The 16298-nt window shown below is 49.3% G+C and overlaps 1 protein-coding gene across 10 annotated transcripts in view; it reads right to left on the bottom strand.

Moving 5' to 3' along the window:
* Positions 1–4530: 4530 nt before the first annotated feature.
* Positions 4531–16298, bottom strand: part of DEPDC5 (DEP domain containing 5, GATOR1 subcomplex subunit) — a 104811-nt gene continuing 93043 nt past the window's right edge. For all 10 annotated transcript variants that reach the window (XM_074321842.1, XM_074321841.1, XM_019754263.2 and 7 more), the window contains 5 exons: positions 14229–14398; positions 11093–11264; positions 8492–8552; positions 5452–5534; positions 4531–5267 (listed from right to left, as the gene is read on the bottom strand). In XM_074321842.1, the coding sequence (XP_074177943.1) occupies positions 4975–5267; positions 5452–5534; positions 8492–8552; positions 11093–11264; positions 14229–14398 (779 nt within the window). In that variant the 3' untranslated portion in view covers positions 4531–4974. The remainder of the gene's footprint in view (positions 5268–5451; positions 5535–8491; positions 8553–11092; positions 11265–14228; positions 14399–16298) is intronic.

Consider the following 16298-nt stretch of genomic DNA (forward strand, 5'->3'; position numbering starts at 1 on the left):
TTACGCCACATCTGCACCCCAACAGGGCAGCACCACACATGGAACACAATCTGCTGACAGGAATACAGAGCTCCCAGCCGGGGCCCCAGGAAAGAGCAGCAGGCGATGCCTCGCTGACCCAGCATCACGAAGGTGAGGGAGACAGCACACCGGGTGGGAACTGATGTGCTGTCTATTCCCAGCCCCACTGTTGGCTGTGGGGTCAGGGGCTCCACCCTGCCTCTCACCTGGTATGATGGTGGTTGGTAAGTCTACACAATGAAAGTCACGTAAAGTATGCTACATGCCCAGTATACAGGAAACACTCAAGACATAGAGCAACCGTTATTTCATGTATCTGAAAATTTCTGGGTAACCGAGGAGGCCTGTCAATTGGCTTCTATTCAGCTTTCTCTCCCACCAGTTTCTAACCACGTTAACAAAACCTCAGCTGTCTCAGCTGTATATCATGCACAGTTGACCCTTAACACACATTTGAACTGCACGGGGCCACTTATATGCAGATTTTTTTCAATATACGTTCAGCTCTCCATATCCTTTCTGGGTTTCGCATCCACGGATTTGGCCGTTGCTAGGAATCTGTGTACAGAGGGTCGACTTAAATGACATGGTTTTTGACTTCATGGGGGATCGGTTCCCCTAACACCTATGACATTGTTCAAGGGTTAACTGTACTTCTTCCTTTTAATACCTGAAGCTCCCATTTTAATTATTCTGATAGGTCACTTCATACAGGCTTATGCCTATCCAATGTAGTACTTGGCAGTTCCTAGCCCAACTCCTCCGCCGTTGGCGGTCCTGTGCCTCTGGCGGTCCTTGTAGCTCTCCATTGAGCTGTCAGTTGTCATTTCACTTTGCTGTCGAGTTCTCTGCCTCTACTCTGCTGCCTGTAGTGTGCGGCTTCTCATCTGATTTGGTCTGAGAATCAGATTTCCAGGCTGGTTAGAACTGCGTGTAAAGCAGGCAGGAAGAAGCCCAGAGAAGGAACCTGGGCCAGGGTTTCTCACATGGACCACTCACTGGTAGCAGAGTCACTTGGAGTGTCTGTCTACATGCAGAGTCCCAGGCCTCCTAAATCAGAATCTCAGGAGAAGGCTCTGGAAGCTGCGATTTAAGCGGGCGCTCCCGCACAGTAGCATTGGAGAACCACGATTTTTCCTAGTTCCTTAGGTAAAGGGACGTGTTACCCTATCACATTTCTTTTCCCGTCATGTTTTTCTGCATCCTGTACCGTGTGTGGTTCCTCACCCCAGATTTATTTCTAAGTCCGGGAGGCCAACTGGTGCTGCCCCAGGTGTACGGGGGCCTGTGTGTACCCCCAAACACAACCACGAGGCTGAGAAATGTCTCCAGAGCTGCCCAGCCTCGGGGAACAACCCTGTTCACAAGGGAAGGAAGCCGGGGCACCGTGGTCAGGAGGTCCTTCTTCCTGCTCTTGGCAACGTGGCACTTCCGCCAACAGAAAAAAACTTCAAGAAGAGGTTCTTAGGGCCCAGACAAGGCAGAACGACCACAGCAGCCAGAGAGCAGACCCTTCAGCCCAAGTCAGCAAAATGGGCTCCGCCTCTTGACTGCTCTGACTCCTACATAGCCCACAAGGCCCAAGGCTACTTTCTCTTTAAAGACTATGCTGTCCACTCTGGCCCTCTGTGGTTAGTCCCTTCTCTAAACTCCTGTGGCTCAGAGTCCGGGGCCATCATCGTCATCCTAACAGCTAATGTTTAGGGAGGGGGTCACAAACTTCCAGGAATTGGCTTGGCTCTCCTGTGATTTTCATGGCCCCATGAGGTGGTATTATTGTCTCATTTTACAGATAGGAAAACCAAGGCTCTGAGAGGTGCAGTAACTTAGTCGGTTCACATGCTGCCAAGTGGCGCTGCTAGAGTTTGAATCCAGCCACCTGTCTGCTGAGCCTGCCCTCTCAACCACCAGGCTACTGACTAACCAAAAGCCTAGAAAGGCACTGGGCTGGGAGCTGCAGGACCTGCGTCCTTGTGCTGTTTCTGGTTAGAGCAGGGGGCAGGTCACTCTGTTTCCTTATCTGGGAGAAAATGAAGAGGTTGGACCGTATCTCCGAGAACCCCTCTGCTCTAAGAATCTTGTCTTATTGGACCGCTCTCATCTCCACCTGCACTGGGGTGGCCCAAGGCAAGTAACACATCTTGGCCTTAGTGGGCTCATTTCTCAACATGAATAAGTACCTTCCACGATTTGATTTTGGGAGCGAGATCGGGTGATCCCGTTAAGGTATTTCTTACAATTCATGCATCCCTCTCATGTGCCAGGCCCTATGCTTTCTTGATCTCAACAAATCACTCATTCAACTCTCATTGACTGGAGTGTGCCGGAAGAATTTCTCAGCCTAGTGAGCCGAAATGGGTCAGCAAATAATTAGTGTCACAAGCACAGGAAGAGCAATACTCAGAGGTGTGTATGTGCAGGTGCATGTGTCTACAGGGGTTGGGGAGAAAGATGAGGCCACGTCATCTCCATTTAATAGGTGAGGAAACAGGTTCAAGTGTCAGAACTCTCCCTAGTTCCCACAGCTAAATGGCCGGGCTGGAATTTAAACCCAGGTCCTCTTGGGCCCAAGCGTAGTGCTTTTTTCTCTCTACCGATAAATGGTTATTCACATGTCTACACCTGGGGGTGTGCTTGTAGTCAGCACGGACACATCCTCTATAACCAAACCACACACCCCCAGGGCTGGGCTCTGCCCTCTGGCCCAGGGATGGAGGGGGGTGGGTGGGCCCGAGGGACAAGCAGGAAGGCTAGGTGGAAGGACTAGATGATGATGGAGGAGGATTGAGTTCGACTTCCGGATTCTGGCTTGGACAGGTGGGTGGAAGGGTGCTGGTCAGAGGAAGGAGCGAGGCAGGGGGAGCAGCCAGTTGGAGGAGTGGGGCTCAAGGGCATGTGTTTCAGGTCCGGCTCTGAAATGACTTGGCATTTTAACTTGTCAGCCACCTCTTCTTCCACCAAAGCACTCTCTGGGCCTTCTTCTCCTGGGTCATCTTTGCAAAAGGAAAGAGTGCAGGCCTTATAATGGATACTGAGGACCACAGATGACTACAAAGAGGGCTCCCGGCCTGGGGATGTGAGAGCAGCCCACATTTGTTTATTGCCTGGTCAGCAAGTCCTTTCACATATATCTGTCTTTTGATCGTCCATCCACCTTGGGAGACAGCCTCCCCTTTTATAATTGAAGGATATTGATGCTTAGAAAGGAGCAAAGCTTTGTCTGAGGGAAGGGAAGGCGGAAAAGAAAATGGATTTTTATCAAGGACCTGCTCCATGCCAGGAATCCGCCAGTACACTTTCACGTATATTAACAGAACTGTCCTCTCAAAAAACTCTACATGCAGCATCAATAGCTGCATTTTATACATGAGGTTACTTACTCCACTAAGTAACTTGGGAACTAGGCTGGAGGGGGAGAGATTTAGATGCAACACCCAGCTGCCCAGCCCTGGAGCCCAGAGTTCATTCATTCAATCCCTGCCTTCAGCCAACAACCATTTCTCCAGCACCTACTATTATGCTGCACATTTAGGAATAAAGACATGGACATAAGAGGCAAACTCCTGCCATGTAGAGCGTCAGTGAGCCGAGTGTTGCCAGAGAAGCACAGGGGCGGTGGGAAGATGTCACAGGGCGTCCTATAGCACGTCTCTGGAGAAGAGACAGGATCTAAGAGCTGATGGATGATGACCGGGAGTCAGTGGGTGTGGAGAGCAGTGTTCTAGGCACATGGAACAGCAGGTGCAAGGAGTGAAACCGCTAAAGAGTCTGCGATGCTCCAGGTGGCTGGAGAAACATCCTGGGACCAAACCGTGCAGGGCCATGTCTAAGATTTTTGAAATTCAAGTCACAAGGGGTCTAAGTAAGTAGCAATCACCATCAGAGTGGTTTTTAAAAACAGTGGAGGATGGTGTGGCGTGAAAGCAGAGCCGAGCTAGGAGGCCCTCCTAGCCAGGCAAGAGGGCAAGGCTGAGAGTGGCAGCAGAGGGCCGTGGATAGATGTGCAAGCACTTAAGGACGTAAGTCAACAGGGGGAGGGGGAAGAAGTGGCAGTAACTGTCAGGTCCCCCTCTGGCCTATAGTACCCCCTACACCCGCAGCAGGTTAGGGCAGGGCACTAAGATTGAGGCATCATGCTGAGTGGGCTCATAAACCTCAGTTAGAATTGAGGCTTTTCCTTTGATTTGTCTTTTTCAGAACACCATGAGGTCTGCGTGCCACAGCTGGGCTCCCTCACTTAGCAGCAGGCACCAGTGAACAAGCCAGCAGTGTCCTAGTAGGTTGTACCGCCTGCTCTCTAGGCCTGACTGAAATTTTCCTTGCTTTGGCCCATGGGACTGTGAACAGATACCGTTTAGTAAACTCAGAGCCAGACTCTCCAAGACGGTGAATCCTAAAGCCGTCCTCACCGTCTGCGGCTGCCTCACTGACCATGACAGCCCTGGCAACAGGGCACAACTCTCAGCTGAGGGTGGGACTGCTGCTGTGGAACCAGGCTGGGGACAGAGATGCTGCACGTGGCACTTTATTCCTGCTTCCGCTATGTACAGGTATATACAGTTGGTGTGAGCCTATGGTACATTATTTCACAAAATTATCTTACATCCTGTGCATACTTCTGGGCAGGAAGCACAGGTTCTGCTCCGAATAGCCCACGGCTGGTGCAGGATGAGGACGCTCAGAGGAGCCGCCCCCCTCTCCGAGGACATTCACTGGGGCTGCCTGCCCCCTCCCCCAACACTGAAGCCCTCCCACGGGCTATCTGGGCCTCCCACGGGCTCTGGGTGCTAGCTGCTTCCCAAATCTTCCTCCTCGAGTGGAAGAACACTTGTGGGGAAGAAGCAGCAGCGGGAGCCCCCACTCGCTGACGGTGGCAAACTGATGTCTGCCGCCCAGAGCCTGACTACTGCTGAATATCCGCAGCAAGACGGGAATCCTCCCCGTCCTTGGGCCTCACGGGGCGCTGGCATGCATTTTCTCCAGGCAGCTCGTCCAGAACGTGACCAGCCGGTTGTCGCGGTTGATGCAGAAATCCGTGAAGTCCTTCAGCAGCCGATCGGCAAACTTCTCGTCCCCGGTGGCGCTGGAGCGCCACGTCTTGGTCAGCATGGTGTTGTAGGCCCAGTTGTAGCCAACCCGCTCCTCGCAGAACATGTTCTGGTTGGTGGAGCTGGTGGAGTTCCGCCGTCGCCGCTGCTGCCCGGAGAACTTGCGCTTGGAGTAGGGCAGCTGCAGGAACACTGTTCCTGAGGGCAGAGGGGGGGACGTGTGTCGCAGCCACCAGGAGGGCGCCTGGGGTCGGCTGGGGTGGTTCTGCGGCCATAGGCTTGGTGTGAGGAAAGAACCCCCGTGCTCACGGCCAGGCCCCTCCCAGGGCTCACACTCCTGCCATAGGGGCCCACATGCCCCCGTTTTCCCCGAGTGCCTCACCTGTAACGTGGATGTACTGAGGCTTGTTCTCAGCTGGAAAGTTAAAAGCAGACGCAGAATATTTATCTTGTACAAACCCAAACCTAAGGGAAGGACAGGAAGATACTGATTAGGGCCGACTTGGCTGAAGGGACAAGGGGAGAGTGTGTGACTAACAGAACTCTCTGATAGCCTGGGCTAAAGGGATCTGGAAAGATCTCTTTCGAGATGGAACATTCAGGCTGCTTATTTTTGTCCTCACGTCACAACCGCTACTTTTTCAATGGCTCACCAGATCTTTTCCCGCCCAGCCTCTTTTCATCTCCATGGTGGCTGAAAGCCCTCTCACCGGCCATACTCTTCCTCATCCAGCCTTCATCTCTGCCCAGCCACCTTCTCCCTCCTGTGAACCCCCAGCTGTCCCATCAGATCTCCCCACTGTGCCTATCCACATACTTGAGACTGTCAGGTCCTCCAGAAAACGGTCCTTATCTTTATTTACTTTAGCCACACCTCTCTTCCTTTTCTCAATGTCTCCCACACAAAGCACACAGTAGGTTCTCAAGACTTTGAAGTGAAAATGATCCAAAGCACACAGTAGGTTCTCAATAAAGACTTTGAAGTGAAATGAAGTGTCTTAATTGAAATTCTTTTCTTAAAACTGAGAAACACTACGCTGGGGCTCTCTGCTTCGCTGTGCTCTGGGAACAGGCAGGAGGGGCCATTTTTCATCTATGGCTATTCTAGTTCACCTCTCGTCTATGGCCTGTTCTATTCCTGGTTTTGCTATTTCCACAGAGAACATTTATTACAGGTCTAGCTGATGAGTGCTGTAAAGAACGTGTTAATAGATATGGCTCCTGCCCTGAGTCTGAGGGCTTTAGGGAATGAAGGCAGGGATGTCGGCAGAACTAAAGGAGGTAAAATGCCTGTCTCTTTTCCTGGACTGAGTTCCTCAGGGAGGTGCTATGCTGTAGCCTCTGTATAAGATGTCCGCTTTATCCTGGCATTTGATGATTACAGACTGAGAACATGTGAAGTCAGGTATGCAAATGAAACCGACAGGCTGACCGACACTGCAAGCCCCATCACCTACAGGCTGATTCTATCCCTTGCACAAGCGGCTTTGGGTTTGGCCTTTCTTCCTCTCCACTTTCAATCAAAGCCATGTATTTACTCAGTGTGGATCAGCCTGATCAGATTCCTGCCTTATCTCTTCCTTAGGTCACCAGGAAGGACCTTTAATTTAAAAAAGACGATTTAATCACGTGGTCCTCGGCCCCCTCGCTGTCCATCTGGGGAACACACCAGGCAGGACGACCACGAGGGAAGGAGCTCCAGTTCCTAGAAGGGTCTGTACTAATTTCATGCCAACTGCCCAGATGGAGGTGGAGCTGGGCTGTTTCATTTCAGAGCCACATGCCACCTAGAGTTCCACTCTCTGCAGAAAGCTACATGGTGAACATTTTAGCTCAAGGCACTTTGCTAGGCCTTGTGGAAGGATACAAACATGAGAAAAATGCACGCCCTGGCCCTTGCCCTCCAGGGGCCCCCAAATTAGTGTGATGGATGGACAGAGGGTACTGGGCCAAAGGGAAGGAGGGAGTCAGAGTGGAAGGACCTGGGATCCCTGATAGAACAAGACTGACAGGTATAGAAGGGTTGGGGGTCTAGGAGGGAAGGTAGGGGAAGGGGTCTAGGTGAGGAAGGGGAGCAGGTTTAGGTGAAGGGACACACAGCAGAGTCCGGAGCAGTGATACACAGGGGCAGGGCAGGAGACGTATGAGGAAATGGAAGGCTGGAAAAGCAGGCTAAAGAGCAAAGGGCAATAGTGGAAAGAAGTCATGACTGGGAGCTGGAGGAGGATGCTGTGAAGAACCAAGCGGATTTCATAAACAAAGGCCACGTCCCGAAGGGTATCCAGCCTGCAAGGTGCAACGACTGCCCGGTGACAGTATGAGGGGAGCAGTGTCACACCTGCTTATCAACTTGTCGGTTGGCCGGGGTCTTCCTCATAGGAACTTCTATCTACTGAGGGCTTACTAGGTGCCAGGAACATCACAGAAGCCTCCCAACAACCCCCTGAGGGGTGAGAAGATGAAGGCGAAGCAGATCCAGGACTCGCTCAAGGTTCCTCAGCCAGATGCTGGTGGAGGAGCTGAACCAGGCTTGTCCGCTTCCCACATCAATGCCCTTTCCACTGACCACTGCACTCCCTACCTTCTGCCCCAAATTGCACCCCCTCCCTCTGGAAGGAGGAAATGAGATGCCCTGGCATTCACTCCACAGCCTTGACTGAGCGTCAGAGCTACGCCTGTGAGGAAAAGGGCAGGGTAAGGGCTAAGGCAGGCTGGGGCCAACTTGGGAGAGGAGATGCTGCAGAGTTTGGACTTCAGCCTGCGACTGGGGGCGGGGCGGGGAGGCGGTGTGCACAGTGGGGGTGGTAACAGCTGAAGACACTTGAATAAGGAGATGATATGACAGTGAAGAAGGTGGAGCAGGAGGATTAGTGATGCAGGAACAGGAGGCTTCATTTACACCATGATTAACAAGCCGCAGCAATCGGACCCTGAGTTAGTGGTGTTCTGGAGACAAGGCTGGACTGTCCTGGGGGTGGACAGCTAAGCCTAGGAAAGGCTTTCCCTGGAGCACATATTAGGTGCCAGTAAACACTCCTGACTTATCTATTGCTTTTAAACTACTGACTGTCCTTTTAACATGTGTCAAGGGGCTCTTGACAAATTTCATCATTTTTCACCTCATGTCATCGCCTGGATAGCTCGGCTTAGGGTTTTGTTGGAAGCTAAGAAGGGAGCTCTCTGCTCTCTTCTCAGCTGGAAGAAGAAAGCAAAGCATTCTGAAAAGCAACAGCCACAGGAAGAGGCAGTGCTTACCTTTGAAACCAAAGCCAGGGTCCTATCAGAGGCAAGCAGCAAATTGGTCATTGGTGGACTACATCCGTTTACCCAGAAATGAAACAAACTGGGTTTGGCTTTGGTAACTTGCTATTCAAGACAAACAAGGATGCCTTCCCACTATTCTCTCTTGCTAAGGGACAAACCTGTGTGCGATGGCTTCCTGGAAAAGGTGCATTCGATCCCAGTATGTCTCCGGTTCAAAGCCTGAAAGGAAAAGAATAAATGTTGAGCTCTGCCCCCAAGGTTTGTAATTCTCCCTGGGTCTAGCCTTCTCACTACTTTTGACAGCTCTTCCCCCCTGGAGCCCAGGCTCTGCTTTTCCACACCACCTACTTTCAGAAAGACCAGCCTCCATCCCAAGGTGGAACTTCCTAAAGAAAATGACAGCCGTGTGTTCTCAGCATCCCTTCCCCCAAGCTCTATCAGCATCTAGAAAGGGGATGAATATGAGTCCTCAGCAACCAGTGTGAGCTGTCAGAACTCAATATATGACTCATTCTAATGACCTCCTATGCCACAAGCGGAAAGGAGCATGATATTACAGTGAAAAGAGAAGATAAGCTTTAAATGAATGTTACCTGCTTCTAAGGAATAAAAAAAAGATTTTTATTTTTATTACCAATCTTCCATTTCCCTACTAGGAAAGGCAATATAAAAAGCTCCATTTTAGGGGTAGGGAAATTGAAGCGAATAAATATAAAAATGATTTGGGACAAGTGATCAGCGCGGGAGGGGAGCAAGGCAGACCACTGCCCTCCCCCGTCGCCCACGTCCTTGGTCCAGCCTTGCTCCTTCTTTAGGGCTGGTGTGAGGACCAAGAGGGCTGGGCAGCCTGTCAGACACAGCAACTGGCAATGGCTGGGGCTGCGCTCAGGACTGAGGTGCCGTGGGCTGAAGCAGCAATGGGACAAGACATCCCTAAGACCAGGGGTGCCTGCAGTGGCCATTACTCTTTCCACATTTGAAATCTTCTATCTAGGATAGCTTTGAGGATTCTGAGCAACTAAAGAGCAAGAGAGAAGAAAGACTGGTGTTAATAGGAAAAGACACATACACGGCAGATTCTTGGCAAATTTTTAAGGGTTTTGAATTCACTGTTATCAGAAGGGGCGATAACAGAAGAGAAGCGGCACAGAAGCAAGAAAATCGATTTTTAGATTCAAGCCCTGATTCCTTGAAGCGAGGACTTTCGTTCCGCTGTAACCATGGCAACAAACAGAGGCTGCTGGCCTTGAAGACTGGGTTACAACTGGCAGGGAAAACCATCAGCTCACATAAAAATGTCCCGCAAGCAATACTGTGCTGTGACTGTCAAGGTGGAAAACCCCAGAAGAGTCTTTGGATGGTGTGGGGGACGATCAGTCTGTCCCCTCAACATATTAAAAACAGCAGCATGAGGTAGTGCCTGCCTTACAACCATCAGATATGAACATAGTCATCTGGCATTTCAGAACTGTAAAAATGGTCCTGTCTCAGGCACACAGTGAGGGCACGGGAGAAGGAGGGAAGGAGGGAGGGAGGGAGGGAGGGAGGGAGGGAGGGAGGGAGGGAGGGAGGGAGGGAGGGAGGGGCGAGGGAGGAAGAGAGAAAGAGAGAGAGAGGGCACACTTTGTAAATTCTAAGCATCACTGTGGGGCTTCCCTGGAAGCTCCACTATCACTTAAAACATTGCTTCTATACAAAAATGTTTTCTAAGATGTAAACAAAGAATATACAAATGAGCCTTTGGAACAAAACTGCTTGTACCCTGGGGACAGCCTGTCTCAGGCAAAGCAGAGGAACACTGCTGGGCCTCCCCGACCTGGTGAAACCTCTCACCCTCTGGGCCGGTCCTCTGCCACCAACCACGACAGACTTCCAAGGGCACAGAAGAAAGCATCTCCCTTCCATCCAAAGTTTTTCCTTTCACATTGATAACGTCTATATCTGAGAAACTAAAGGGACTCCTAATGTATTAGCAGCAACTCTAGCTTTCCATTTTTAAAAAAGTTCACCTGTGAGTGCATTGAAAGCCAATGCAGCACAATGAGCTTGGGAATAAGAAGTTCCACGCTGCGTGAAGTGACATACATGCTTGCACTGTCCTACACATGCCCTCAGTTACGGTGGACGAGGGTGGCACAGCGGGTGGTGTCGGCCCCCTGGGCTCTCCCTTTCAGACTGACAACAGTGTTCCTAGGGAAGGGCTCTGACTGCCGTCCTCCTACGAGCCTCCTCCTGCTCTGTCTCCCTTGAGATGCAGGGCTCCGGCCATGTGCAGTGTTCCAGGTGCTGACACACCACAGCTTTGCACAATAGGACACTGTTTCCTGTTTTGCTTTCATTGCCTCCCTTTCTCAGCTTTTTTTGCAAGGAATGGCAGATTCAAGCCTCCTGTGAGGTTCAAATTCCCGCAGCCCAAACCAGTCAGGTTGGAGCATAGAAAGGAAGGACGGTGTGGGGAAAAGACCAGGGCTGCTTGTGATTTACGGAGTACCACACCCTCTTCCAACCGCCATTCTGCTCCAGGCCTTGCAAGGGTCTCAGTTACAAAGCAGCTTTAAACGCCCTCATTTGAGGAATAAGGAATTTGAGACCCAGAGACATTAAGTGACTTGTCCAGGGTTTCCCAGCTACTAAGTGAGGGACGAGGATGAAAACCCAGATCCTTTCGGCCTCTATGCGTTAGCCTGTATGGATTAGAGAACCTACAGAGGTGTCCTTGGGGGAAAGAGACAGAACCCCCCGAGAGGAGTAGCTCTTACTGTCAAACAGGTGCTCACTGCCCTCCTTGAGCAGACAGCTGATGTTGAGTGGGATGAAGAGCTGGGCTCGGAGCGGATCGCCATACAGGTAACTGGGCAGAGCAAAGGGGCCTTCCAAAACCGGGACCAATAAAAAGCCACAAGAGGTGGCTTTTCGATGCCAACCTTGGACCTGGTGGAAAGCACAGAAACAGTGTCATCTCTAAGTTTGTTCAGACAAGAGAAATTACTGCACAAGGGGTGAAGCCACTGGGGTGGCATCGTGCACACTGGTTGGCAGGTTCATATACTGGTGACGTCATACATATTGGTTGGCATGCTCATTTATTAGTGACGTCATACACATTGGTTGGCACGCTCATTTATTAGTGACGTCATACACATTGGTTGGCACGCTCATTTATTGATGTTCGCTGGCTCCAAACCAGTCCCGGGCAGGAAAATGCACAGTCTAACCTCCCAACGAACACTCGAAAAACTGTGAGTTAAGTACACACTTCCTCTTTCTAGCCCAAGGTCCTGCAACTTCAGCGGTTCTTTTGGGAGGAAGAGATTGGAGAGAGCTATTTCTTGTCTCCTAAAAACGCTTCTCATTCTATAGACTGTTGGAGGAAAGACATAGGACATAGGTTAAGTCCTTCCAATTTTGTCCTTTATCAAAAATTTACTAAGGCCAAAGTATCGAATAGAAAAACAAGCCACTTAATGATGGCTGAGTGGGACATGACGCAGGGTGCAAGATGACTGTGGTGGCCTCTGTCCAAAAGCGATAAGCCCTAACCTGGCAGAATGAGAGCCGCTCTCCGGCAAACTCCCAAAAGCTGTCTGTCTGAAGACTGACTGAAAAGGAAAGTTACTGGGGCGTAAAGACAAGCCTTCCCATAAACAACATTTTCTTAGGGAGCAGTGGCTGTTTTCTAGGTCTTATGATACTTTTCTAACCATAAAACTGATGTATGTTTTTAGTTTGTTTCTTTGTTTTTGTTTTGTTTTTTTAAAAAAGCTGATTGATGCATGTGGCTCTGGCATACAGATAAGATTTGTGTCAAACACTATTTCAAAAAACTACAGTTTGGGCCATACCTTGACTTAAACAAATACAATTATGTTAGAAACTGAAGGGGTCCAGTTAGTTTTTCCAGACACACTCATAACAATAGTACAACAACAACACAAAAGCCAAGCTTTCTGTTTGACCAAAGTAATTTCTAAAGCTTAGTCAATGATCTTTTTATTTTATATAAATATTTATCCTAATAAAATCTGATTTATAACAATTTTGAACATTGCCTTAAACATGCAATAGAGATTTATAAAAACTTAACAAAATAATGATAAAACGATTAGTAGCTTTCAGTGGATTTTACATAAATTGATGTGAAAAGTGTGTTTTTAATAGATAGTTGCTATTAGGTTGGTGCAAAAGTAATTGCAGTTTTCACAATTATTTTTAACCTTTTAAACCACAATTACTTTTGCACCGACCTAATAAATTTCTCTGAGGAAATACTCTTCTTCTGGCCAAATGGTAACTCTATGTGTGTGTTAGTGTTACGGTTGTGTTGTTTTGAGATAGGATTATCTCACAGGGCTTCCAAGGAGGAGGCTTAGCCTACTGGGGCAGAGGGTTACTTCTGCCGGAGGGAGTGGTCATCCCAGTGCCAACCAGCTGGGGAAGAACTGGTGTCCTCTGCAAACTGAGCAGGATGGGGAGCTGGGCATCTTTTTAAATTTGGACCTTAAGAATGTTCCCCTGAGAGACTCTCGAGGGGAGGGGTCCTCAACGGTGCTAAGGCCACGTGGAGGTGGACGGGGGCTGGGCAGACGGAGACCTGGACAAGCCTCTTCCCCACGATACCATGGCCGGTGGGACAAAACTGGGCCTAGGAGTCCTGGACAGAGACGCCACGTTGCCAGCTGACGCTGTGCTCATTTCTCTGTGGTCACCTCCTTAGCTTTTCATAAACCCTTTTTGAACTTTCTGGCTGCTTTCAGCTGTGCGATGAGATAGATGCTTGCGGCCAGTGTTGGAGGGGAATGGGACTTGGTTGAAACCACAGAAAAATATTTTTTTTGAAGGACATAGTATATAGAGTAGCAGGCTGTAAGGATGGTTAAAGAGGGCTCCTAACAGCTTGGCCAAAGAGTGTTTATTCTTCAGACACTGGAACTGGGGCTGGGGGGAGGGCAGGGGTAGCTTCTTAGTACAGGAGCAATGAATGACCTAATCAGAGAGAGGAAAGACAGGCAGAAGACCAATTAAAACAGGGCTTCTCAGCTTCAGCACTTGTGACATTTTGGGCTGGTTAATTCTTTGTCGTAGGGGCTGTCCTATGCTGTGCATTGTAGAACGTTGAGGAAGATCCTGAGTCTCTAACCGCTAGATGCCAGGCGCACTCCCCCACCATTTGTGACAAGTAAAAATGTTTCCAGATATTGCCAAATGCCCCAATAGGGGCAAAATCACACCCCACACCATTCCTGATGAGAACCAGAGTTAAAAGCAGTGATGTTCATTCACCAGGGATTGGTCAAGTAAACTATGATACAAACAAATAACAGAATATTCTGCAGCCTTTAAAAATAATGAGGCAAAACAAACAAACAAACAATGAGGCCGTACACATGGCTCTGTATATGCCTAGAATCTCTCTGGAAACACTCAACAAAGTGGTAGGTAGCTGCTTTTAGATGGAAGCCCCAAGGAGCAGGGTGAGGGGAGAGAGATTTCCTTTTCATTCAGTGATTCTCAACTGGGGGTCCTATTCCATCCCTTTCCTGGGGCCATGTGGCAATATCTGGAGACATTTTTGGTTGTCACAAGGTGGGTGTACTACTGGCACTTAATGGGTAGAGGTGAGATCCTACAATGCACAGGACAGCCCCCCCAACAGAGAATTATCCGGTCCCAGATGTCAGTGGTGCAAAGGTTGAGAAATACTGAACTACACCCTTTTTGACTGAATTTTTTCCTGTGTTTAAAATTTTCTTTGAGAGGCTATTTCAGTAATCCAAGTGAAAGGAAAAAGGAGACTGAACTAGGAAAAAAAAAAAAAGTGTGACATAAATATTAAACATCCACTGTGCCCCTCCGCAGTGAGCCAAGGCCAGGTCCACAGCGAGAGGAGGTTCTCACCATCTCGAAGAGGACCGCAGCCGTCACCGCCATCCAGTGGAGCTTGATCTCGAAGGCTGCATTCAAGGAGAAGTTGCCATGGTAATAACAGCTGCACCACTCCAGCCGGTCTGTGCGGTTGTTCACGTCCACGTCCAGGGTCACAGTCCTCTGTTCCGGGACTGTAGCCGCTACGTCAGCACACAGGAGGGTTCCCAAGAGAGAGGGAAAAAGAGTGGGATGAGGAGAAAGAACAAATAACTAAGTGCCCAGATATGAAAATGCAGAATCACCTAATAGAAAATTGTAGATTCTAGGAGCTTCCTAGAAATCATCTACTCCAGGGGTCGGCAAACGTTTTCTGTAAAAGTCTAGATAATAACTATTTTAAGTGTTGCAGGCTATACAGTCTGTGTTTCAACTACTCAACTTTGCCATGAGTGCAAAAGCAGCCACAGACTACTTCGTAAATGAATGGGTTCGGCTGTGTTCCAATAAAACTTTATTAACAAAAATAGGTGGATATGTCAGGGCAGTGAAACTACTTTGTGTGATACTCTAATGGTGGACACATGTCATTATACTTTTGTCAAAAGCATAAAATGCACAACACCAAGAGTGAACGTTAATGCAAGCCATGGACTCTGGGTGATGATGTATCACTGAGGGTTCATCAATAGTAATGAATGTCCCACTCTGGTGCAAGATGTTGACAGTAGGGGAGGCTGTGTGTGTTGGGGCAGGGAGTAAATAGCAACTGTGCTTTCTGTTCAATTTTGCTCTGAACCTAAAAGTGCTTTAGAAATGAAGTTTATTATAAAACAAACCAACCAACCAGCTGATAGATGATAGACCAGAAGTGGCTGATTAAAACACAGTGTGCCTCCCCTTAATCTAACCCAATGTCTTCATTTACAGGTGAGGAAATACATGATAGCCCAAGGAGGGGAAATGCCTTGGCCAAGATCACAGAGTCAGAACCTCAGCTGGACTGAACTGATCTTCTGAGTCCAGTGACCCACGAAGGGACACAATTGGACCAGCGACGCAGACCGCAGTGAGGGGGTCCTGCTTTTCTGGTTTCAACCCAGGCGGGCAATAGTTCTATAACCTTTCCTCAAGAAATAAAACCTAATAATGAAGCTTAATGCCCAGTTCCATCAACTACGTGTTGCTCGAAAATTCCCGGTCAGTATCCAATCAGCTCATCCTATCCGAGATGCCTGCTCACAAATCCTATACAATCAAGAGAGGAATGTTTTAGAGACGGGTCAGACGATCAAGTTCCTGAACAGACTAAAGGCCTGAAACAGGCTCAGAAGTGAAAAAAGATCAGGGCTCTGCTCTGCCTGGTGGGCACTGCCAGGCCTTGAGTTCTATAAACCATTATCAGCCCCTCCTTCTCCCCTGTGCCCGAGTCCAACGGCATTTCTTTATCTGAAGGAGTCAGCTTAGTTCTGGCTTCTGCAGGTAGAAGCCCTGAGCGGCTTTTATCATTGACAAGGAGAAAATGGCTCCTGAGTCAGGAATTTTAAGGAACATCTCTGGGAGGCAGAGGAGCTAACGCTAGGACATTGAATGGCACCCAGGCAGAAGATATCCAGCTGCCTGGGGGACAGCTTACCATTCTCTCAAAACCAGAACATGCAAAACGGGAAATGTTCTTAACTTGGAGTCGGAAGTGCTAAGCTCTGCCACTTACTGGCCATGTGCCCGGAATGTTGCCTTACGTCCCCTGGTTTAGTTTCTTGTCTGCAGACCGAGGCAGTGCCACCCAGCTACTTCACAGAGGCGGGAGGAGGATCCGTGAAACGTGGATGAGTCACAGACTCTCCTTGTTTCCTTCTCCGCGGGCCACCCTCACTTGTAACTCTCCTCCCTTTCCTCCTGTTCCTGTTACTCCTTCCTCCCGGTTTAAGCCACGAGCTCACCGATGCTCAGTCTGACGCTGGTCCATGACACCCATGGACACTGATACTTAAGGCTAAAGAACTTGGTGGCTCCGATGCTAAAGTTTCATTAAAATTAGTTTGTCTCTGCCTGTGTTCCTGACCCGTGACACCACCAGAGTAACTCTTTGCTTAACAGGAA

The sequence above is a fragment of the Rhinolophus sinicus genome, linkage group LG16, assembly GCF_036562045.2.
Source record: "Rhinolophus sinicus isolate RSC01 linkage group LG16, ASM3656204v1, whole genome shotgun sequence".
Taxonomy (NCBI): domain Eukaryota; kingdom Metazoa; phylum Chordata; class Mammalia; order Chiroptera; family Rhinolophidae; genus Rhinolophus; species Rhinolophus sinicus.